General features: G+C 40.0%; 1 protein-coding gene across 2 annotated transcripts in view; it reads right to left on the bottom strand.

Annotated features, from left to right (window-relative positions):
* The window catches only part of Znf521 (zinc finger protein 521), a 278,862-nt gene that overhangs the window by 109,791 nt on the left and 142,935 nt on the right, over nucleotides 1–26,136 (bottom strand). For both annotated transcript variants that reach the window (XM_028759505.1, XM_028759504.1), the window contains one exon: nucleotides 16,809–16,893. In XM_028759505.1, the coding sequence (XP_028615338.1) occupies nucleotides 16,809–16,893 (85 nt within the window). The remainder of the gene's footprint in view (nucleotides 1–16,808; nucleotides 16,894–26,136) is intronic.

Raw genomic sequence — 26,136 nt, 5'->3', positions numbered from 1 at the left:
TATTAACAAAAAGTCCACTCTTCCCTCATGACTCCTTCTCTACCAAATAACATATTTTGGCATCTAATAAATTATCTTGATTTAAAAAGAACCCCGTAACAAAAGCCAGTTCTGACAAGTTGTTACCCCAATACCCTTTCCATGCTCCACTGCAGGCTTGATAAATGGATTATTCCCTTCACAGTTTTCCTATAGTGAGTTGAGGTTTAGAGACACAGGAAGAGGCTTCTAGAAGAGCTGAAGTTTCCTAAGCTTCTTCCTGTGTCTGACAAGAGTCACACAATGACAAGGTGTGTGCTATTAGAATACATCTGCAGCTATGTGTTTTCATACACTGCAGGGAGTGTGACTCTGGATTCTAAACATCACTCAAAGCAAGGCTATTGTTATTTAAATCCATCAACTTACCTTTCAAAAGGATAGGAACATAACTGCTTGCTACTCTGCAGAGCCACGTACATCCCTTTACTGCATGCTTGCACACTAGACCTTATGCAGAGCCACACACACCCCTTTACTGCATGCTTGCACACTAGACCTTATGCGTAACGATGTCTTCTGCTCACATCTGCTTACACTAGCCAGTAGCTTCTCTCACTTTGTTGCCTACTCGCTGCTATTTCCAAAGAATTCTCCAAAGACTTCTGACACAGAAATGTAACTCAGCTTTTTCGAAGCAATAGGTTTTATGAAAATGTAATAGAATAACTACCTTAAACTCTTACCACCTTTAATGGAAAAGTCATAGTTTTAGCTGCCTCCTCCTCCTCCTCCTCCTCTTCGTCCTTCTCTTCTTCATTCATAAATCAAAGATTAGTTTTGTTGTCTAGAAAATGGCATCCACATAAGACTTTGAAGCAACAGGGACACAGTCTCCCCAGCTCAACACCTAGGGAAGACATTGCTAGACGAATAGCGAATAGCCTATCAGTTGAAGTCAATGGCGCATCAGACTCCAGAGATGACTCTGTCTCCATAAGTGCAAACACAATTTCCCCAGCTGCTTAATAACAGTAATGGTAGTGAACACATATCACAGCCAAGTAGAACATATTCCTGACACATGTTTAAGTATAGCCCATGGTATCCTCAAACATGTGTGCCCAAGTTTTGGTTCTTGTCATAACCGAAGAACCCCAGATCCTTAAAATATATTTTCTATGAGTCAGAAGTCTAGACATGGTCATTTAACAGCACATAACAAAAGGGAAGAGATTTAGCTCAGTATAGTATCTCATAGCATTCTGTAAACTTCTTGTTGTTCTTGCTGGTGGTGGTGATGTGTAGAATGTGTGTATGTGTGTGTGTGTCATAGATGCATGTGTGGACACATTTTAAGTGTATATGAACTCTGTATAAAAATCATGTTTCATATACAGAACTGTCCTGGAATTTTGAGTGTACAAGTTTGTTATTCTGAACCATTTGATTAAATTTAACCACAGGAAACTCTTCCAAGTCCTAATGAAGCAGCAATTACATCTAAAAAGGGAGCGAAGCCAAAACACATCCTTTTCCAATATCTCTCTTTCAAACATCAGACTGCAATATAAGCTCCATGGTTTTCATTTCACGTTAGTCCAAGCTCTCTGAGCTGTTGGAAACATGTTAAACACAAAACAGGGAGTGGTCCAGCAGTGAATTTGTGGTAGGAAAGACTGCTACTGGAAACAGACAGACAGACAGACACGCACGCACACACACACACACACACACACACACACACACACACACAAACTTACAAAGAAAGCTGCAAGTATTTTTTTCTTTTCTAAAAAAGAAAGCTTGAATTAGAAATTACACCACTATGTCTGGAGTGCAGGCTATGTATTAAAATTTTATTTTGGTTCAAGTTAAATAGTATGTGAAATGGACTTTTAGAAGGAGCCAAAAAATCACCATTTCCTCTAGAAGTGAATGCTATTTGTTGCCCCCAAACAATCCTGCACTTGGTCTTACTTTCCTGAGAGACGCATGTTATTCAATCACTACTTCATCACTAAGATGAATCAGACCATTTGAATGATTAAAGAAGTGAGGGTTAGAGCAAATGACATGGGCTCAGGGTGTGGTGTTTTTCTAGGTTTTCAACCTCACATTTCTGCCGTGACAAGGCATTTCAGCATAGTAATGTAATGGCCTGGGACATCGGAGGCAGAGAAATAATGTCAAAAGCAATTCTTCACGTTTGGATCCCCCACATCATGTGCAAATAGTGAACTTAAGCAGGGAAATGCAATTTGCTCCTTCCAAAGTATACATTTTTATCTCTTATGAAGAGATGAAGCCACATCCATTTCTAACGCCTCAAGGTAAAGAGGGTGGCGTGTATCATAAGTGCAGAGAATGTCTGAAGGATTTAGAAGCAATCTTCTCATAATATATCTTTGGGTGAGGAAGTAGAGTTATGAGTTACTCAAAATTCATAAAGATTATTAAGTTTCCATCCTCATAGAAATGGTGCCAGCACAGTATCACTGCCTTACACTGCTGGGGCTCCAGCCACCAACTACCCAGAGCCTGGTTTGGATCCAAGACGTCCATCCATTACGCAGCATTAGTGCTCAGCAGAATAAAACAAAGGTTCCATTGCCTTCAAAAGCAAACAACAACAACAACACTGAAACAAATGGCTTTCACAGAAACCAGTCTGTGGCTGCTGGATGTGCGGAATTCTTGGCCCTCAGTATGTCAGCATTCCTTCATGTAAGTGATTGTAACAGGTAAGTAAGTTCCCATTTCAGCAACTTGCCTGGAGATTATCAACTTGTGTGTCTGTGCCTGCTGGGCTATTTGAATGATTACCCTAGCCCCCAAAGCCCTCAGCAAGGACTCATTCTGGACCCAAGGCAGTGACCCCTCACGGTGAGGGAGCCTCCTCAACACCAGTCAGCTCTCCTGTTTGATGAATTTCCACCTAACAGCTCATCTAAACGCAGCCTATGGGCTTCATGGCTTTCCTTCCTCCTCTTCACTTAAGTCTATGGGAAGTTATGAAACATATTTTTCTAGTCCTCCCAGGAGCAAGGCCAGGTTCACAGTTTGACCTCTGAAACACAGCAGCCCTGCAAAGCCAGACAGGCTGATAGAGCTGCGCCTTCCTGCTCTCTGCCTGGCCTACACAAACCATAACACAGAGCAGGGAGCAAGGTGACTTATGGGAAATGACAGGCGATGGATCAGTAGGGGAAAATAATGGAATTTAATCATGTGAAACTATCGCAGGCACAGAGTTCCCTTGCAGCAAGCTGTCCAACACAGGTGAGCTCAGTTTCTGAGCAAACTAACCACCTATGGTCACTAATGGTGGTCTTTTAAGCAGATTAAGTGCCAGGGTGCTGGGAAGGCCCAATGATTCTGTTTCCCACAAGTCTGTGTCTCCACCAAGAGAATTTAAGGAAACATATAAAAACATCTATCTATGAATTACAGAGATGTGTTCACTGAGTGAGAAGCCATGCGACGGGCAGTTCAGGCTCATATGGAAGATTGTCACAGACTAATTAAGAAAGCTGCTGCTCAGAGAGGAAGGCTGACCCTGCAGTCTTATTCATACACTTTCCCGCCAGAGGGCTGTGAAGTGTAGCCCCAATGGGGCATTACCATCTGAAACCCAAGGGCACTCACACTACAGAAACCATTGTAAATGCATCCTTCACTCAGTGACAGAAGAGGGGACACAAACACTTCAATTATCTTTGTATGGAACACACATGCCAGCCCTCCTACATTTGACATCATGAGGCACAGCTACCTCTCATCGATTGAATCTTCTTCTTTCTTGTACTTCCCTATGCATTCATTACAAAGAAGGCCATTTGGAGGCAGAAAACAATGAGCCCTTTAGACAGAAGGTAGCGACTCAAAAACTGCAAAACTTCAGCTTTCAAAAATAGCCTGAGTGACCTCTCGCAGTACTCTGACCACTCCACAGCAAGCAGGAGGCAACCCCTGTGATGAGCGGGTTCTGGCAAAGCTCTCTCTTCACAGATGATGCACAGCTTAAGCTATAATGAGTTTTTGGGTTACAAATGCTGAACACATTAATATTCCTTGATGATAATTATCACAGTATAAGCACCTTTCCCAATGTGAGTAGCATAAACCAACTGAAGCAGCATTTTTACTCCATTTGAAACAAGCTGGAAAATGGGATTTTCTACTCTTGTAACCTGAGGTCAACATACATCAAACACTGCATATTAAACACACCTATACCTAAACCTCATCTCACCATCTCTCCCTTCTGCTTTGTGTAGACATGAATCCATCTCCTTTATCCACTCTTTCTTATGAGATACTTTATTTGGGTGTCCATGTGATTCACACTATGGCAAAACAAAGTGTATTTCCCTTCGGCCATCAGGATTCTTATGTTTCTGCTTGTCAAGAGCAGGAGGCCATCTTTTACAGATGGCACGTGTATCTGTGCAGTCTCAATGAATTCTGTGGCCACTGACTGCAAATAAACAGGAGGGAAATTAGAGGTGGACAAATAGGCTCTGAGAAGAACCCAACTCACACTACTTATAAAGTGGAGCCAACCTTAGCCTTTATCCTTACAGCTTCAAAGCTGGCAACAGAACAGAGCTGCAAGGGTCTACATGAGTTCTAACCTACCACCACCACCACCAGGCTAGCAGTGACTCCAGCATCACACAGACAGTAGAATTTCACAGTGGACTCTAACAATACAAACTAATATGCATTCCAGATTAAAAGAGCAATACTATTTGGATAATAGCCATCAGATATTATCTGAAATGATCTACAGCACACTATATTTGTCTACAACAATTACTTACATTTTAGTATTTGTCACAGCACACCCAAAACAGATGCTAGCAGAGTCCAGGGTACTCTGCGCACTGTGATTGGCTAATCTGGATGGGATGGATTACCAATTGATTTTCTCTCACTGTTCCTTCCTCCTTTTGTTCCCCTTATTAAGTGAAAACAGAGGACATGTTCACTATAAAGTTCCGCTGATGTTTGCAAGGCTTAGAATGATCAAAAGAAAGCTCTCTCCTGTTTCAACACACCGCAGTGCCAATTTTGCACTCTTTGTGGATCTCCACAGCATCCACGCTTCAGCCATGAGAGAAATGAAAGTCAGTTTCAACTCTGAATCCAAGGACTATGAATGGATTTAGGTTTCGTGTGTAGATCTGTTGAACTCATTGGTACCACGTTAGCCTACACCTCATTTAGAAAATATGCCACACTACAACTGCTTCAGGTTCTCGGATATCAGTTTTACTTATGTGCTGCAAAAATGTCTTAAAATCCCATTTGAATAGATGCTAGGGTTATGAGGGAACCCGCACTAAATATTTAACAGCGCTATTGGCTTATTAAATACTATAATGTAAGGGCTGTAGAAGCATGATATACCGAGCCTTCCTCTGCCTTTTTAACTTAATGCTGGTGCTCATTTTGAACATTGGGCCAGCTCATTCATCAGAACTGATGCATTTTAAAAAGTCCTCATTTACTAGCAGATAAATGTGCTCAGAGAACCTTTTATAGTGTAGAAATGACTGAAAACCTATTTGTTTTTTACTGTGAAAAATTTTCTGTACTGTGGCTAGGAAAAAACCCTCACAAGGGATTTAAAAGGTCTTTTTGAAATAGTATGTAAGGGTTAAAGCTTTGGACTATAAGAAAGCAGGATATAGCGTCAATTTAGCAGAACATAAACACACCAAAACAAAACAACAGATTATCACGTCCATCAAATCTGGAAATAATATCTCAAGTCCTACTCATGTAATGAGATTGTCCATCCAGAATGCTGATTTTCATTGTAGCACTTTTAATTAAAACGGTCTCACAAATACAAAATACATCACACAATGAAATTTACAAGACCCTATACATCTCAGTGTTGACTGTGACATTGTTGGAGAGTGACTTTATTTGTAGCTATTGCCAAGGACATTCTAAGCACATTAAAATTAGCTGTTTTAGATATTTCTTGCTAAATGATACATTGAAAAATTAACATTTACTCTTTAACAGTGGCTACAAAGTAGGAATCTTCCCTCCCCTGCAAACCATAGCTCTCTTCTTAAAAATGTATATTATCCTGTAATTTAAAGAAACTGCCTTTCAACTGGAGACCTGTACAGCAAGTGAGCATTTCCTCAGTAAACACCGTGACAATGATTATCTATTCTTCTAGTCCTGAGTGGAGACACTTGCTTTTGAAAATGTCTTGTGGTGACTTACTAAATTCAAGCTATTTCAATTAGTATTACTGCACATTAAAAATTAATTGCATTACTGAGTGGATTAAGGTTTAAATTTCAATTCTACAATATGTGCCCTAGAAATGACAGCTAAAAATCAATGCTCTTTGGCCCACAATCGGAAGTGTGTATGGTCAGACAGCCTGAGACTGGCGTCATGGCCAGGCAGTTTAAAAAGACTTGGTTCAATTGAAGGTGTGTCAGTTCTCAGTCCAGTTTTTAACTTGAATGCTGCATAGCCTCCAAGGAGAAAAATTAGCTACACTCAGAGGTGGGAGAAACATGGTCACAGATGCCACGTTTATGACACCAAAGAGATTAGCAGCCATCAAAACCTGCTACATAACTCTTCAGAGGCTGAAGCCATCGTCAGTGTTCTCAATGAGCACGTACAATCTCTGAGTTCCACTCAAGTTTGCTTGCTATTAGTTTGTAGAGAGCAGAGGTGGGATCAGAAAATAAGGAAAAACCATTTATTTACAGTATTTACTACAAAAGGGGAAGTATACCAGAGATGGGCACTGCACACTGCAAACCTGGGGCAGGAATAGACAGAGAATATGCGAATCCCTTGGGGTCTGATCTAGAAAAAACACTGAGCATTCCTGAAATGGAAATAAAATAATGCAAAATAAAGAGAAAGGAGAAAGACAATGTAGAGAGGAGACAGAGAAGCAAAGGCAAAGTTGTGTTCAGCCAGAGGCTGAGGTACTAATTGTTTTGTTTTAGGGAGTATCGTAAAATATTGACCATGAAATCCTGGTGTTGAACCAGTTATGCCATCTGGATGCCTTTGTAAATTACTAAAGGCTTCTTGGGGATGGTCACATCAGGATGGTCACTGCATCAATTCACTCTAGATTAATGATATCTGCATACAATGTGCAAAAATGTAATGTGTGCCCTCTCTTCCTTTCCTATTCACTGCCTCATTCTTTTAAGTAGCTGAGGGAAAGTACATTGTAAATGACGAAGGCACCTTGCACTATCTGGCTTTGGAACTGAATGGTATTGGTATGTTCCTCAGAGAAGAAAAAACAAATGGTGTTTGTCTTGTTCTTCAAGATCCCCTCCATGGTGCACTGGTGACCAACAGCCAGTTGTGCAGTGAGGGAGTCAAGAAGGTGGTAAGTAATAAGAACAATAAAAGGAGGATCTGATGCAAAGGAACCCCGAGGCGTAGTAGGGATCCCTGTGTGGCAATCACCCTTCACTGCAATTTACTGATGTGGCTTTGTTACAGTGCAGCATAGGAAGGGTAACACACAGAACATCGGCACCACATGATGACGTTGGACACCAGACAGCAATAGCAGCCACAGCTCCTGGGACTAAGTCAGATCTCTCAAAAGTGAATGGACCTGGGGAAAACCCACTGAATGGAGGTGTGGCCGGTCTGTAGCACGTCACTGTGTCTTGGAGAAGAGAATAGAAGATTGGCAGGGGAAACATGTTTCCTTAGTGAAATATTACAGGGACACCGAATTAGTCTGAATTAAACATCCATTAGAGGCATGACTATGTGCAGCTTCTTTAAACGGAGAGGCGAAGGAACGCAGCGCTTCCTGTTTGGGAAACACAAATAGGTTCGCTGAGTCCTACATTATCCTCCGAGAAATGAAATGAAACAATGGTTTGTGGTGAACACACTGCAAATTCGAGATCGTATTATTTAAATGGAGAACGATTGATTTTCTAATTCTCGCCTGCTGTAGCTGGAAGTCTGCCTTCTCAGTCAGGGCTCGCAGGACGCTGAAGCAATGTGTTCGGGGGAAGGAAGGAGACTCTTCACCAAGGATCATTGAGTATGTCATTGGTTAATTCTTGCTCTGTGCTCCTCATTAGCATGACTCTCAAGTTTCTGGTATCATATCTGAAATATTAAGACATAATAACGACGAAGGTGCAGATAATTGGATATTAACCAGAACATACTTGACTGGGCAGGAGGTAGAGCCCTGCTTAAACTAATCCTGAAACATATTAATCACCAATTAATGAAAGGGTTTCAAATTCATTTTCTATTATAGAACACCTCCGAGTACCTAAGCTTTTTCTAACAAATGAGTTGGAATAACAGGGTAGAAAGAGGAGATACGGCAATCTGGTGAAGCCTGAATTAGCGCTTCACAGTCTGTTGTCGGACAGTTGTGAAAGCCAGAGTTAAATCCTTGAATACTCTTTACAAAGTCTGGTGCAACAGAAAGGAACACTTTCCAAAGTCCAGAGGCCCCAGGTTAAACTCCAAATGTATATGTCTTTTTCAGTGGCTGAGCCACAACTAAATATTTCATCAGAAGGCTGTCATAATATTATTTACATTTCCAAGCTCAGATAGGTCTTTAGTCTGCCAGATAAACCTCAGCTGTTCATTCCATCCACCAAGGCATTTAACGGGAACTCGGAGGGGTGTACCAAAGATGGGCACCATACACAGCAAACTTGGGGCAGGAAGAAATAAGGAATGTGGTAAGGCATGGGGGCTGAGTCTACAGGGAGCTTGAGTACTATCAACATGTACATAAAATATCACAGAAGAAAGAAAAGGAGAAAGACAACACAAGAAAAGACAGAGGCACAAAGACACAGGTCTGTCCAGGACATGAGGCTGGAGTCCTGCTTCTGACCCACCTTGGTCCCCTTTATTAGCTCCCTTCTGAAACTTCTAGGAATATGCAGGCTAGAAAGACAGTTACAGAAATACCCTTCAATAAACAGGGAAAAAGTGGTTCCCTTTTGCATAAAGAGATCCTAACATCTCATTCTTGAAAGGTAGCACTCCTAAACATTGAGAAAGGGCACTTGCCTATGAGAGAAAACAGTGTGTGTGTGCATGTGCGAGTGTTACTGCAAAGCATGCTTCCTGCCTTTGTGGGCTGAATTTGATGGAAAGAGTGAGGATAATTGTTATCACAGAGATCCCACCCCCAAATTCTGCTGTTTGTTGACTTTAATTTTAATAACTCTTAAACAAGCACTCAGGGTAGATGAACTGACATAGGCTTGCAAGTAGGCCCTTTTATCAACAATTTTTGCCACAGAAATACACAAACAGTCCAATGGCTCTTCATTAGCAAACAAATCAACAAGTGATATTTTAATGCATGACTTTGTTCCGTCTCTGTGGGGACCTTCGTTCAGAGAGTGATGTACAGTACAGAGAAAGGAATCATCAGCCACAATGTCCCTGGGCTCTCTCCATTGAGGACTTTGCAGCCTCTGCTTAAAGACTGCATTTAATTGACTGATAGACAGTAGCTTCTTTGTTCGCAGAAGACAGCGAAGTAATGGCAGCTTGAAAATCGTAGCATCTACAGGGTCTCCTGAGACTAGTAACAGGGGGATATGTGTCAGGAATAAATAAATAATCTAATTATTAAGCCACTTCCTGTCAAGTTAACTCCAATTTGTTGGCTTTTGAAGGCAACAAAACGAGGCATTTTTCCTCATTATGCCTCTCTTTTTATACCAGTGGTAATCACAGGCGGATTAAAGGGTGCCTGATTGGTTTTTTTGTCAAGGATCTGAGAAGCAGCCAACAGTACAGAAAAACAGAGTTGGGGTTAGAAGAAATTTCATGCTTGTCTCCTTTCCAGCTCCCTAACAGCCCACACGGCTGCCCCATACGGTGCAGCCAGCTGTACAGCAAATGTGTACCCCTCCAACTGAGGCCTACCGGGCCACAGGCGCCATCCTGAGAGCCGTGAGATACCTGGCAATCTTGGCAGGTAGCTACTGCTGTCATAGGCATAATTCTAAAGGTGACCTACGAAACCCCGTCAGCTCTCCAAATGCAACGACATGAGCAGCTGAAGTTCGACACCTACTCTCCATATTGGCTCTCTGCTCCTTTGTTTACTGCTATCAATGGCCTCAGAATGAAGAAGTAACCGGTCTAAACAGGTCATCGGAGACCTTTTCTTTGGCTGGGTGCAGTTGGATCCTGTGGAAGAGTAGGTCAGGATCCATATGAATGATATGCACGCGAACATGCCTGTGTGTGGGTTCCATGGTGTGGGTGTGCTTGCATTGAACTGATGAAGCGGCCACTTTTTATTTATTACTGATGAATTCCCATGTCTCTATTCAGAAATGTTCTGCAAACTTCATGTGGCATAGACTACAGAAACCAAGGGCAAAGAGAAAATGAGACGATGAAGCAAAACCGCATGGCACTGCCCATAACCACTGTAGAGGCCAGGAGGCTAAGCTGGCAGCCATTCTGCCCAAGAGCTAGGCTCTTTTGTGGCCCTGTAAAGGGCAGCATGTCCTAAAAGGTGACAGGAAACTGAAATATGGATCTGTTTATGAGCTCAGGGAAACCTTTCTTATAGAAAGACTAAGAAATGCCTAGGAGATGTTCTTTGGGGTTAGTAAGTCAGACACTACACTAATTGCTAGTACCTTTTACTCTCGTAAACATGGCTGCTAAGCACACGAGGACAAACATCTTGATTTGTGTTTTAATAACTTAATACCACAAAAGGGTCACGTGCAAAGTTGGTCACTCTGAATCTCTTGAACCCTATGACTGCAAACAACTCAGCTGAGCTGCAGAAGTCTCCACCTTCTTCTAAGAACTACTTTTCAGTTGTTCTTGCTTTCAGAAGGCTGATGGTAGACAAGGCTTGGAAAGTTCCCGTAGCCCTCTTTGCTCTCTCAAACATCGTAGCTACTGGCTGTCCTTTCTGAATACATCTTGAATTTTTGTTAAATTGTGCAGATAATTAAAGCCTCTTCAGATTTACAGCCCGCTTCATTGGTAACATGAATTCTGTTTTCAGTTACTGTCTGAAAATTCCCTCTCTGAATAATTTCAAACTAAGCAATAACACTTCATTTTACATAAGTTTTATCTGATGTCCCCATACAGAGCTGCCAGCTGTACACCAAACGTGTGGCTCTGAAACTGGGGCCTACCAGGCCACGGGCTCCATCCTGAGATCTATACGGCGCCTTGCTGTCATTGGCAAGCTCTCTCAGCTATCACTGTGGCCGTGGCTCAACACTGCACACAACTTAAAATTATCTGATTATTAGAATTTGTGGCCTACACTCCACTTTCTCCTTTATTTAATCTATCCCCAGATCACACATTTGTTTAAATGTTTTGGCTGGCTTACAGATCACGCGGCCATCTGCACAGTAGGTGTGACACCATTTTTTTAGACAAAAGTTAACATTATAAACAAAGATAAAGTCATCTGAAATGCTTTGGTGTTTGTTATTCTGCCTGGCTCACTTGGACCAACTCTAAGAAATAAATAGAATTATCTGTGTAAATCGATGAACATCTATGAAAAACAACACCCAGCAGAACGCTGAGCTTGCTCCATTACCTACGTTAATATCGTGACAGCTGAGGAGAGATGACCTGGCCCACTTCTCATCTCTCCTGTACAGATGGCTATTAAAGAGAAAGTACCCCTTTTGTATGGCCCATGCAGAAACCCTTTATGGGCTTTTCAAATAAGCCAGCATTGCCCACATGAGGGTAGCTTTCTCTTACCATTAAACTGCCCAGATTTCATCTTTTTTAATCCAGCCCTTGATGAAATAAACCAGTATTTCCTCATATGCAACACCAAATGCTTGATTTCTTAATTCCTTGAATTTCTAGGTAATCAAATGAAGATTTTTTTTAATCCAATAGCCCCATTTAGAATGAATGTACATCATGGCTCCAAAGAATCCCAGCGACTTTATATTCCTTAAGATGGTATGAATGGTTTCTCTCATGTACACACACACACACACACACACACACACACACACACACACACAGACACACATACACACCTCACATATAGTCATATCTATGAACATTATGACAAATTCATTTTCATTCATTAGGTTTATAACTGGCAATGAAAGAAGAGAATTTAAAATATAGCTCTTTGACTTTTAATGCAAAGGTCAAAATATTTTGTTATTTCTCTCAGAGTCAAGTAAAATCCAAAGAGACCAATGCATTAGCTTTTCTCTATTCTAAAGCAAGAGTTCTTGAGTTGGAGTGTTTCAGAGGTGGCACAGAACTCTATACCAAACCTTAATGATCAGTTAGAAAACGAGCCATCTAGTAAAGAAGGGGTAGGAATATCCTCTGTCACCCTGGGCATCAGACGCACTGTAAGGCATATGAATGCCACTTACTGTAAGAACAGACTAAAATTTCACTGGATTCTTCTAAGCTGGTTTATCTTGTTGTCTTGACATTAGTGATACATAGAGCATGTTCCATATCACATGGGGTACACATATTCCTCCATGCATTGTACAAGTGTTGAGTCTCTTCATGGCCTTAAAAATAATTATTCATAAGACACTGAATATCAGAGACCAGGATAAAAATAGCTAATATCTTTGTGCTGCTTTTCTCAGGCCAGCTATTATCTATTATACCAAATTCCACTTTTGCTTCTCTAAGAGATAAATATATTTTCTTCCCTAGAATGCTAGCTAGCATCACGTTTGACCTTTAAGGATAAGCTCATTAGCATGTCTGAATTTTTCCAGTCTTTTTTTTTTTAATGAAATGGGGATATTCTGACTCCTTACATGCAATCATTACAATAGAATCTTATAAAAATATAAAAAGATAAATGAAATTAAAATAAGCTATTTCTAAGTAGATTCTTCAAAGTAATCCATAGGTACATGATCTGTGCCCAGTCCTCCATAATCGATCTACGAACTACAGAAGGAGGGCCAGAAATGGCCACGGCATATCCTCTCTACTTCTCTCTGAAGTTTGTGGCTGCAACAATCCATTCCAAGGATAATGGCTTTCTCCCCTTTGGTTATTTCTTTGTCAGGCTGACTGGCCCTTCATGGTGAGCATACTGCTGCTTGCCTATCACAGGCCACTCACGATTTGCTCACTGTGTTCATGAGACAGTTGTTTGTGGCTGTTTGGATCACATTCACCTCCGTAGGGATTTATGTGTTAGTAGTAGCAGTGCCAACCTCCATAGTGAACAGAATTTCTTTCTAACTAAAATAGATAATTAGAGGCTGGTAATTATTGGTCAAGAATTATCAGAGTGAAAAAAATTAAGCTCCTCATAAACAGTTCTTGGCAATGGCATCTCTTTATATCATCTCATGCCTAACAACCCTTTATTCCAAGCACTTACAAATTTACTCTACTACGGTTGAGCCTCGTAATTTTATATGAGGCAATCCCTTTTCTGGGTTAAATACATTTAGATTTCCTGGTTCCACCTCTTTGTTGCTAATATGTACCAAATAATAGTAACCAGAAGTCTCACAGAGGAAAATAACAATAAATCTTTACCACTCGATAGAAAGAGAAGGGTAGCTATGCATCAAGAGTCGTGGTGCACAATAGCTTCTTTATGGTAAAAAATGAACAAAGACTGTGTGAAAGGAACAAAGGAAGAAAAAAATTCTCATCTGCACAGACATTAACCTGTTCTAGGAAAGTTGTTAAAAACATTGTATAGTTCTCTCCCCATCCCCCAGCCTCTCCCTCATTCTCTGAGTATGTGTGTACAAAGAAGAAAAACCCTTAAGTAAGTAAGCAATAACTGGTCTGAATGTGTGTATGTTTGTGTGTGTGTATTCATAAATATGCAAGACTATGTCAAAATGTGGTAAGTGGAAAAGTTTTTATGTTTTCTTTAATAAGCATACACCAAGGTTCTGGTACCTTTTTGTCAAGTAATTACTCCTGCAACTGAGATCATGGATCCACGTCTAGTTGCAAACTGCACTTAAGGACACTTCTCTCATGTTCCTGGTGGAAACATCCATGGATTTCCTTTCTCAAATGTCTCTCATCAATAGCACGAAACCAGAATAGCCAGAAAGAAGGCTTGGAGGTTACCTAAAAGAATGTATGTGCTTCCCAGAAAAAAAGCAAAGGACGAGTCTATAGGGGGCTTTTGAGTCCCAGTTTATTGAGGTATCTGCAGACCATGTTTCTGTCAGGAGACAGGGCCCTTCCTATAGACTTACTACAAAATGAAAGCTACAAAACAACACCCACCCTTTTAACAGAGTAAGAGGCTTTCAGACAGTCCCTAATCCTTCTTCCTCTACTAAATGTCTAGTTCAGATTATTTTTTTATTAGATAAAAAATACATGGACACACAATCTAAAAATACCTAGCCGCAATGGAAGTATTTTAGCCAACAAAATAATGCTGCTTGCCTCATTTGAAAGACTAAGTATCACACTGGGATTTTAAAAAGGGGCATCTTAGCCTTGGCGACTCCCTCCTGCTTCACAGTCTCTCTGTAGATATTAACAAGGAGAATGGAGTTTAAGAACTTGGATGTCTGGTCAACAGACAGAGCAATTAAGTGGATGCTATTCATTTGTTTAGGCCTTGAGTGCAAGAGAATCACATATCTTATTATTAAAAAATAGCCTGAATATTAAATAATCAGGTCCTCCGTGAAAAGGAAAGGGATTTGCGTCTCTGATAGAAGGTGAATTGTTAAATGCTCAGATCCCAAGGGGAGGTGAGTGTCATATTAATCCACTATTACAGAGAGGGGAAAGACTTGGGAGAGCACTAATGAACGACTGGAGGAATGTAAGATAAATAGGAAGAGAAGAGGATAGAGAAAGTGGGGGAATAAGCCAGGCGTCAGTGGCACAGGCAGAATGACAGCTGAGATCAGAAAGCCAAATGTATCTTAACACTCGATATTCAGTCTAGATCCTACTTGTGGCAACATTATTAACACAGTGCTCATCTGCATAATGGATAAATTAGAAACCCAGAGACTAACTTTACATTGAAGGGACCCAGATAGAAGCAGGCTCACTACACTCTTTTTTTCTGTAGCTAGAATACTTAAAGGTTAAGGCTACTGAAACCTGTACATGAGGCAGAATGCGTGACTGCCACTACCAAGCAGCAGAGAAGAAACAGAGACAGGTAAAATGGACAGGTACCATTTGGAAGGAATAGAAGAAGAAGAAGGAGGAGGAGGAGGAGGAGGAGGAGGAGGAGGAGGAGCAGCAGCAGCAGCAGCAACAGCAGCAATTGTGGAAGTTCACATGAACTATTTTTTTTTCATAATTCTGAACAGGAGGCAATTTGCATGGAACATTCTCTGAATCCCTTCCATGCTGTGATTATCTTTTGAGGGCTTAAGAAGACCTTTTAATACTATCCTGCCATGGTGAAGAATATATTATTTTAAGGCATAAGAAATCACTAGTAATCTTCATACTTAAATACGGAAAACAATGACATAAAATGATCAATACTTTGCCTGTCATGTATATGTTGCAGGTTGTAGTTATCCATTTTTTAAATCAGTAACAATTGTTCAAAAAGTCTTATCATTGAGAAAAAGCTAAGGCTATTGAAAAGCTATTAATTTTTTTTCCGACATGCTCCTGAATTTTAGTAAAAAAAAATGTTGCAAGTTCTGCTATGGTCAGCTTTTCTATGGTTGGAGTAACCATAGGATGGAATTTCTTAGAGCTCCACTCCATGCTGCGCAACACAAGATGGTCCCCCACCATCCCCAGGAAACAAATCACATATCTAAAAATGTTGAATTTGCCTTTCTATCTTACAAAGTTTTTACTAGTTCCATGGAAGATTAACTGGATTTTAAAATATCATATCGTAGTTATTTATGGATTTATAAAACATCAAGAAGTAAGTATGAAATAAATAAAAAACCCTCATGGTATAAAAATACAAATGAGTAACAGAAATAGTGCAGAATCATAACAATTGTCATTTTATTAGTAGCAAAAGATGTGCTTGATAAAGTTTAATTGGCTGGTAAAACTCTTGGCGATATTACTAAGTGATTATCGAATTAAAAAACAAAAACCAGGCAGTAACCCCTGAGGAATGAGCGGATAATGGGACACCATGAATACGAGGAAGAGCTGTCGCTTTAGTTCCAGTCTGTCTAGTACGTGCACGACCCTGAAATCACTGGCCTGCAGTAACTTCAGAGGTCTCCCTATCCGCTTCCACAAAGATCTGTGGAAAATTTGGTGAAGGATGAGAAACCTGATTCCTGAATTCTTTACAGGATCTTTATGATCATTATTATTTCCAGGCTGCTGAAACCATACTTATAAAACTATTTTATGGCAATTTAAATTATTTATGTTTCCCCATCACAAAACTCACAACTTCGGATTTTGATAGGAAGATGCTTAAGCAACACACAGCAGTGCCATTATCATAATAACTTCTGAAATTAAAACCTGTCTAAAACTCTATGGAAAGCTAACATCCAGTTCATTAACCATTCCTGTTAGTTTTCAATAATGCAAAAATGATTAGAAGTTTAATTTGCTAATCACCTGTGCTTTGACTGGCAGAACGCAGATAATCCTCTGCAGAAGTCTAAACTAGCCCTTGCAGAAAATAAAACACGCTAATGCCTTACCAGGTCTAATAAGAGGAATAAAAAAAAATCAATCATGACTAGGTAAAGCATTGATGGCGGAACAATTAATTCATCCTTAATGCTATTTAATTACATAGGCACTGATGTACACACATATGAGAAAAACAGATGAGTAGAAAGGGGTGGAGTCTTACTCACCAATCATGTGATTTGCCACATGAACCTGGATGTCCCACTCGTTGTAGAAAACCATCTGACACTTGATACACTGGTAGGTCTTCTTCTGAGAAAACAAGGAGGAACACGGTAACTTAGACACATGTGCATAAATAAATGCTCCCCACCCAACACAAATCAGAGGGAAAAAACCCTGACCACAGAATGGTCTTCTCAAGATGTTGGTTTTGTCTATGTGGCTAACTAATATTCTGTGGATTTCTCCGACCAAGAACCATGAGCTTCTTATCAGGACATTGAGAGTTGACAGCCAACACTACATGTTATTCCATTTACAAGGAACAAAGGCACCAGATTATGAAATAATAACAAAATAATATAAATGCTCTTAAGCTCAAAAATAGACTCTAGTATTAAAAATACTTATAACACATGGCTTGGGTTCAAAAACCAATGCTTTTAACTATCAGACACGGTTTAATTATCACTAAAATTATGGTAGTTTTGCTCCCAGAAATGTGTAAGTAAAAAGACTAGTACATTAAGGGTCATAGAATTTTAAACAATGGGGCTGGAGAGGTGGTTCACCAGTTAAGAGCACTTGCTGCTCTGGCAGTGGACCCGGGTTGAGTTCTCAAAACCTACATGGACGCTCACACAACTACTCTCTGTAACTCTAGCTCCATGGGAGTGGCCACCTTGTCACTTCCACAGGCACCTGTCACCAACATGGCAAACATACAGACATACAGGCAGGCAAAACACTCACACATACAAGAAAAATCATTCTTTTAAGAAGGTATTTTTGTGCTAAGGCAGAAGTGTAGGTAATGCTTTTGAGATTCTAATTCCTTTCATTTAAGTGTGTACTTTCTCTTCTTGAGAAATTGTTCCAGATTAAATACCACAGTCCAGTGAAATAGATGGAACAGAGTATTTATGATACAGTTTAGGGCATACACACACAGACTCAGACACGCTCGATGTCACTGTAACACAAAAACAGGTAGAGAAGCAATGTCTCTCAAATCTCAGATGAAGCATATGGTGTGACTCCCTGTCTTCAAGACTGATTCTCTCTTGGTGCATGTAGGGCTGACTCAGTTATTAAAGAACTGAGTGTGTTCTACAGAATGCACCATCATATACATCCCTCTACAAGACACAACTATCTACAATCAAAAAACACTTTGAAAAATGAAATCCTATAACATCCTATAACATGTTTTGCTACTGGTATTAATATGAAATAGGAGTCATAAGTTAATAAGTCATAAATTATAACACATTGTGAAGAGCTCAAGTTGTTTAAGACATAAAAATAAAGTTAAGTATGAAAATAAGTGTAATTTCACTTGAGATTGCAAACGATAAGTGTCACAAATGTAAATCTGTCCTAATTGTTATAATCTACATAGTATTTTCTTCTACAGCAAGGGACATTATACCTAGCAAATCCTAAAAGCTCAGGCACGCCTCCAATGCAGGTATTTAAATAACCTAGTAATGGTTGTACACTAGAATCCAGTGGACTGAATATACCGAATCTAAATCTAAGCAGGGCTTCCACACCCTGACAATCAAGGAGGACAATTTACTGCGCAGAGCTGTTCATGAGGCGGTGACGTATGGAGCAACATGTGCTGTGTAAATAACATTCATCCCTTTTGTAACTATATTTCCCTTTAGAACTAGTTAGAAAATATTTCTTACTCCCTGATGACCTCCGTTATATATTGTTTATTAGCATACTTCAGGCATCATTCCTGATATGTGACCTTGCTGAAAAACAAAGAAACATAAACTTAATGGCTAGTCTTTTCTCTTGTTAGCACAGTAAAACACAGAACATGTCGAAAACTGTCTCCAAAAATTATGACTGATGAGAACATTGCTCGAATGTACTAAGGGCTTTTTTTTCTTCTCGTCCACTAATAAAGAATAAAATCACTTGAAAAGCCAAGGTAATAAAATGGCAGCACTTATAGCTATGGTCAAAATGAACCGACACATTGAAAGACCCCTGTTAAGTTTTCTCTCATTGAAAGAAAATGCTTGTGTCACTACTGACAATTCACAGAACTAATTCTCTACACCCTCACGATGTCTAGAATGCTTTCTCCTGTTTCATATCAACATGGCCATGTTCTTTTCTACATGTGCCCAAATCTGCAGCCAGATATAATTTCAAAGGAAGGCACCATAACATCTAGATACTGCAGCTTCACCTAGCTCAGCACCACCTGCCCCCAGTTTCCTCAAAACAAAGCCATGCTATGCAAATGGCATACAAGTGTCACTGTGAAAGCTGCTGTATAAAATTCATTTTCACCTTCCAGTTTTTAGAATGGTAAGCTGAAATAGGCTGTAGAGTAGTCATTCCAATAGATTCTTATCTAACTATCTGAGGGCAGTTCGAACCTGTGTACCACCCACTGAGCACACAGAACTAACCTGTGAACCTGATTCTGGGCAAGCTCTGCTTAACTGAGATCACCAAGGACTCAACCTAATTCTAGGCCCAAATCCCCCACTTTTCCCCTTTCAGCCATTGATCCCAACCCTAGGCTGTGGCTATAAAGAACAGGATGAATCCCCTGTCTAACAGACAGTTATATTAACCCCCTTCTCAGTCTGAAACCATGGACAACTCACAACAGACTGTCCAATGGCTTTCCAACATGGTATCTTCCTTCAGTCTTAGGAATAAACAGAACCTCAAGTGAAGCCAGATGCCTGAGGGGTGACCTGATGCTGCAGAGTGCAGGAGAACTGTCACCTCTCTCAGGACAATTGCTTCCATTTATATCAAATACAACAACAACAAAAAAAAGTCAAGTGAGATAATTTCTCTTAAAAGCAGGTGAAGTAGAAACAGAACTTCCATTGTTTGGGCCCCAGATTGGCCTTGATCAACGCTTAGGTTGTCAATTTACTTGAAATGCTAATTTAGTCCCATTTTTAAAAAAGACTTTTTTTTTTCATTAGCCTTTTTAAATGAGCTACTTGGGAGCAGGATTGTCATTTCCTGATTGTTCTCCTTTGTTTTCTGATACTGATAGATGTAATTATCAAGGATACAACTTTTTCCCAGCACCTCATTATTTTTGATTGATTTTGAGAACAATTTAAACGTGCCTCTTTGACATTTTTTGTTTTCAGCTATACTCTGTTCAGGTACTCAGAGACTTTCAGAAAAGAGCATCTCATAAGTTTAAAAAAAAAGGTTAAAGATCTCTAATGATGTATAGTATTAAAATTTTCTTTTTTGATTACCTCTATCTCCCTCTATTTGATCTCCATCCCATTAGCTTTTAGACTACATTTTGTTTTACCAAATTAAATAAAAAATTATCAATTTTTAAAAATTATGTTTTAGAGTTGTAGATTGCTTTTTCTTAAAGTAATACAAGTGCATTTAAAAAATCAGTGAATTCATAGTAACCCTCAAAGGCAGAAAACCAATCTTAGCCGCTACTATTATGGTAACTATTAAATAAGTCTCTGAGTATCATGTCCCTGTCTCCACACTCTTTCTCTCCCTTCCTTGTTGACTGCTTTGAAACAGAATCTCATGGATATCTCAGGCTGGCTTCAAACTTGGAATTCTCCTCCTCAGCCTTGAGTGCTAAGACTACAGGTATGTGTTGGTTGACACAATCGGCAATCAAAGGGTTGGAAAAACTAGGCTTTTCCAGGAGGGAACTTAGTTCATGCCTACTTAATGAGAGGAGGGTTAAGGCAAAGGAAAAAAGAAGAAATGCTAGAATATAGAAAGCCACCATTTTGCATTGATTGGAAAATCCACTAATGGAGACTAAGGATGAAGACTCTGCAGAGAGGTTATTCTGCAACACTCAAAGAAACCTACCCAAATACTAAGTTAAATCTAATAAAACCTTTAGAGATAGCAGCTTAGTTTTTACTAAATACAGGGACAGAATAAGAAGCAAGGCCCTGATTTAGAGAACGGGACTATTGTCTTTAAAACATCCAGGTCACAGGAAGGCAGGAGACAACTCCCGGGTGGCTCCAAGAGGTTTATCTACTAAATGTACATACCGGGGTCTGACTTTGGGATAAAGGGGCCAGTAGCGTTTGAGCAACCGCGAAATATGATCACCATTTGGTACTGGATGTTACTGGGGGTTAATGGGCATCTTCCTTGGAAGTGAAGATGTTATGTAGGAAAGGCAAATGTCCTTTGTGTCAGGAGAATCACGTCAAATGTAGAGAAGTGGAGTGGTATGTTACTCACAAGTGAACTCCTGCAACACCAGAGGAAACAATATACAAATAAGGCAGATACGGGCAAAGCAGAAATATTACGAGGCAATAGTAATTACCACGTGCATGAGTGAGTGGTAGAGAAAATACAGGAACTGAGAAATAAATGCAAGTGCCATGATGTGCCGGGCTGTCTTCTCATGCTGAGCACATCCTGATCGGCCCCAGCTCTTTTATTTTTGCATATCTATATGAAAGACACACCAAATAGCTCCTGTCTAGAGGTTATAAGTAGGTTTGCAAATATTTTTGGTGTTTTAATGACATTTTGAGCATGACTCTAATGTATACATTTTTAAGAGTTTGGAAACCACGGCTTGCATTCATTTCTAAAATCAGCTAATGATAAATCCCTGTCTACGTATCATACTTTCCAGTTTATGGAGAATTATAGTGCACTAAGGTCATGTACAACAATGTAGTAGGAACAGATAAAGGAAGAGTTGTCATCCAGATAAATCAGGTGACTTGTCCAAAGGCATACAGGGTGTGAACACCCTAAACAAAGGCAGGATTCTACTCAGCTCCCCTTCACTGCCTTTTAACAGTTTCTACTCTGCAGGTAAATCGGATACAACACCTTAGAAGCAAGCTTTCCTCACTGTGGAATGTGCTGGTTTTGACAGTATCAGAGATGATGGAGAAACAGCTCATAATAAGAGAGGGGCCTGCTTCTTCCCCTCCCTTGCTCTCGGGTCCCCATCACAGACTCTTCTCTAACATCTCACTGTTCCGAACTCCCAGAGTCTCCTGCAGGATTTCCTGCTTTCTCTCAATATTCTTTAGCTTTGATTCCATAATTATATGTTTATTTCAATACTAAGAACAGTCTGAGATCTCATGAATGTCTTTAATTCTCCCATTTTTCATCTGGTTAAATTAATACAGTTTTTGGGTCTCTCCTCACCTCTCCCAGAACCTTCCATGAGCTCAACCCTGGAGCCTCTCTACCATCCTCTCCTATGTCAATTGCTCTTGCATGCATGCTTTAAAAAGTGGCATGACCATCTGAGTTCTACTTCAAGTGAGCCCCTTCAGTGATGTCTGGTCTAGAGTTTATCATCTCTACCAAAGCAACAATTCAACAACCAGCTTCCACTGCTAATTTTAAACATTCAAAGACACTTGGCTTTTAGTGTACATTTCTGGGCTTAAATTTGCTTACAATTTGTTAGTTTTCTTAGTGAAATTGTCCTCACCTTTCTAAACTGTTAAACCTACTATTTCATTTCAAACAGTCCCTTTTCTGACAAAGTCTCTTTCCGATGGCTGTTTTCTCTGAGTCTGTCTGTCTGTCTCTGTCTCTCTCTCCTTCCTCCCCCTCCTCCTCCCTCTCCTTCTTTCTAAATCAGAGTCAGACTCATTCACAGATTTAGAAGTCTTGATTTGAAGCCCACTTGGAGTGAGTGCCTTTTGCTCATTGCCTCTCTGAGGTCATGTCAGGCTGCTGGACCCGAGCCTCACAGAGGGGCATTTCCTGTGCACCTGCCCTGCTGCAGGAATAGAAGACACAGCATACGTTCAGTTTTAAGTCCAAAACCTGCCCCTCTTCCTGCTCCTTTAATTCTCTAGGGAGAAACCCATGTAGGAAGCAGTAATCATCAACAACATTTTACTTTCCAATCTCTCAACAAGTGAAGGGAATCGGTTCGTTTCCTGCTTTATTTGTCGTTTCTTGCTCATTTATTTTATTTTATTTTTTTTTGTGCACATACACCTGCCTGACTTATAAGGAAGGACCTGATCTCAGAGCCACCAATGCTAAACAAGCACTCCATCACTGAACTACATCAGAGACCTTAAAAAACATATACAATAATCTCACAACTAAATAGGCAAAGGCAAATACATCAAGAGTTCAAAGCCAGGTGCTGGAGAGATGGCTCAGTGGTTAAGAGCACTGTTGCTCTTCCAGAGCACCCAGTTTTGGTTCTCAGCACCCACACAGTGACTAAAAACCATCTGTAACACCAGTCCTTTGGGGGGTAAGATGCCCTCTTGTCCCCGAGGGCACCAGGATGTACATGGTTACAGGCAGGCATGCTGTCCCAACACCTATACACATAAAATAAAATGAAGAGTTTAAAACTAGCCCGGATTACACAGCAATTCCATTCTACAAAAACCTTAAAAACATATAAATGAATAAGTAGTGAGTCTGGCTTTGTCTTAAAAGGATGAAACCTTAATATTTCCTTGCAAGAACCCTGCAGACCTGCAGACCCTGCATACTCACAGACCCAGCAGACTCACAGACCCTGAAGACACACAGACCCAGCAGACCCACAGACCCTTGCCTTCATCCCCAATGTCTTACTTGGTTTCTGCAATTCAAGAACGAAGGATACATTGACACAGCTTCCTATGTCTCTCCTTCATCACCACTCTCCCGTGTTTGGACCATTTCTCCTAGCTGTCTTACAGCCCACAGCTCCCTCTACTCCACCACTCTCAAGCATGGAAGGGGCAGTCGGAAACACTGTTAGAGTCCTGACAATACGATGTTATACAACAAATACTAAAGTTTACTCAGCCCAATTATATCCAGCAATCTTAGTAGGAAAAAAAAACCTCTAGAATGTTCTTTTGACAATCAGTCGCTACACAGTAGTTCATCATTCAGCTGAGTTACAAGTCATTTAATGACCATGAGTTTAGTTTACTTCCCTATAAATTAAAAATAATAGAGCTTACATCTTAGAGTTATATATAAATGAGAATTGTACAAATATGCTTATCACATGCCTAGTGTGAGCAGGCCAGTCCTCAACAGTAACTGCCTTTGTTGCTCTTTACTTGACAGGCTATTATGGGGAGGTAAAGGAAGGATACTAACAGGCACACACAGATGCTTGCCAAGGGAGCTACAATGGTGGACTTTGGGATCACAGCAACATTTCTTTTGATTAAAATATGCAAATTTAGATTTTATGACCATTAAGAGTTCTAAAATCTATTTGTAAAACTTTAATAAGTAATAGTATAAAGGACACCACAGTTAGTGATAATCATGGAGAGATGGAAACAAAGAAGTTTAAGAACAATCTGTACAAAAAGTCAAACTGGGCCCAAGAAGATGGCTCCCTGGGTAGAGGGCTCGCTGACAAGCATGAAGACTGGAGTTTTGACTGGTAGCACTCACAGGCATGACAGCTCACACATGACTCTCGATGTCTGACGTGAGACAGGCTCCTGCAACAAGCTAGCTAGTGTGGCTGGATTACTGAGTTGTAGGTTCAGATGAGCGACCCTGCCTCCCTTAATATTCCAGTGGAAAAGCAACAGAGGAAGACAGTGCCAGCCTCCAGATTTCAAATACACATGAACTCAAATACATACACACATACCTCCACGATTGCATTTCCACACACATGTGAAAATACATACACACACTTATGCAAACTATCCACACAAAAACAGGCCAAACAGGAGAAACAAGAAAAAAATCAAATAAAACAGCTGTTAATGTCTACAGCAATATATATTATCATTCTAAAATCAAATATATTAATTACAAATTATATATGGTGAGTAACATCTTTACTTGGCAGGACTTTGCTGGCAAGCAAGTAGATATTGTTTATGTGGGTAAGTCATGAGCTAACAGCTTTGTACAAATTTAGCCATCATACTAATTTAGCCTAGTCATTTTCAACAAAAGAGTGAATTAATATGAGAATAAGTCACTCGACACAGAGGGGAAAGTGGATGGAATGCAACACAATCTACTGACAGGACAAAACCCAACAAAAATGGAAGCTTTAGTGTTTTATGGTGAGACTGTGTGGCCGGGCTACCACTATGCACTGAGCCTGGCGCACAGGAGACGTTAACCACCAAAAGGAATTGACACCATCCCAAATTCAAGGAGTTAGAACACACTTTGGAAAAGGAAATACACAAACATTAAAGTCCTACATGGATTTTGCCTAAATAACATGGCCATACAATTCAGGACCAAGCATCTTTGTTGGTACAGTCAATGGAAGCTAAAACAAGTCTGGTAGGAACAGTTTAATATGCCCTGTGGAGTCTGGAAAAAAACTAGAACCAAAAATCAAAGCAAACCAACCAACCAAATCAAGCCCTGGAGGTGACCCATGATCTAAAATGGAATAATTCTCCAGAGTCTAAATCTATTATCTGCCTATCTAAAAGTGCCTATCACCTGCAAGGTATGCTGCTCACTGTCTTGTGTGGCATTTGATAGACAGAGAAGAACCAATCAGAAAAGAAACAGGGTCAAACATTGCTTGTAGTCAACCGGCTGGACAGAAGACATGGCAGAAAGATGAAACTTTACCTAGTTAATAACAAACTGGACACAGATCATTGTTTTAAGCCATTGAGTTGTATCTTTTTAAAGCATCAGGGAAAAAACAATTGTTTGGGCATATTTACTTTTGCCAATAAAATCCAAATTTCAAAAAGATATAAACTTAAGCTTCCACTAATTTCAAAACCAAAAGGGGAGGACCATACCAAATTTTTATCTTTTACTGGAATTTTTAAATATTAGACAAGTAGTTCTAAGATACTTTAATACCAATGACATAATCGATAGTCAAAACTCAAGAAATAATTGGGTCTTTGGAAACATTTGATAAATGTTCGCACACACATTTTGTTATATAATCTCTGTCACAAAAGAAAGTTGAGGAACTTCTTAAGTTTATTAGCCCTTAGAGATGTTGGTATCACTGATTAGGAGTATCAAAAAGATAACACAAAACCTTATTTCTTGTTAGATCATGATTCTTTTTATTCTTATAATAATTCTTACATGCTTTACCTGGACCATTCTACGATGTTAATCTATGCCTTAATGGTGTTAGTCACTCTTTCAGGGTGGACAGGAGCCTCTAGCCCATTCATTTCAGATCTATTGCAATATGTAGCTGACAATTTAGACATAATAAATTAATATGTACAACTCACGTTTGCTATGAAATTAAAAACCATTGCTTATCCATATTCTCCTTAGTTTGGGGTTCTTTATTCATGTTTATTTTTTGGTAGGTCTGGTGTTTGAACCCAGGGCTTTGCTCATGCTAGGCTTATG

This window comes from Grammomys surdaster, unplaced genomic scaffold (genome assembly GCF_004785775.1).
Source record: "Grammomys surdaster isolate TR1022 unplaced genomic scaffold, NIH_TR_1.0 126298, whole genome shotgun sequence".
Classification (NCBI taxonomy): domain Eukaryota; kingdom Metazoa; phylum Chordata; class Mammalia; order Rodentia; family Muridae; genus Grammomys; species Grammomys surdaster.
Note: the sequence above shows the minus strand (reverse complement) of the source record. Positions and strands in the feature narration are given on the sequence as shown.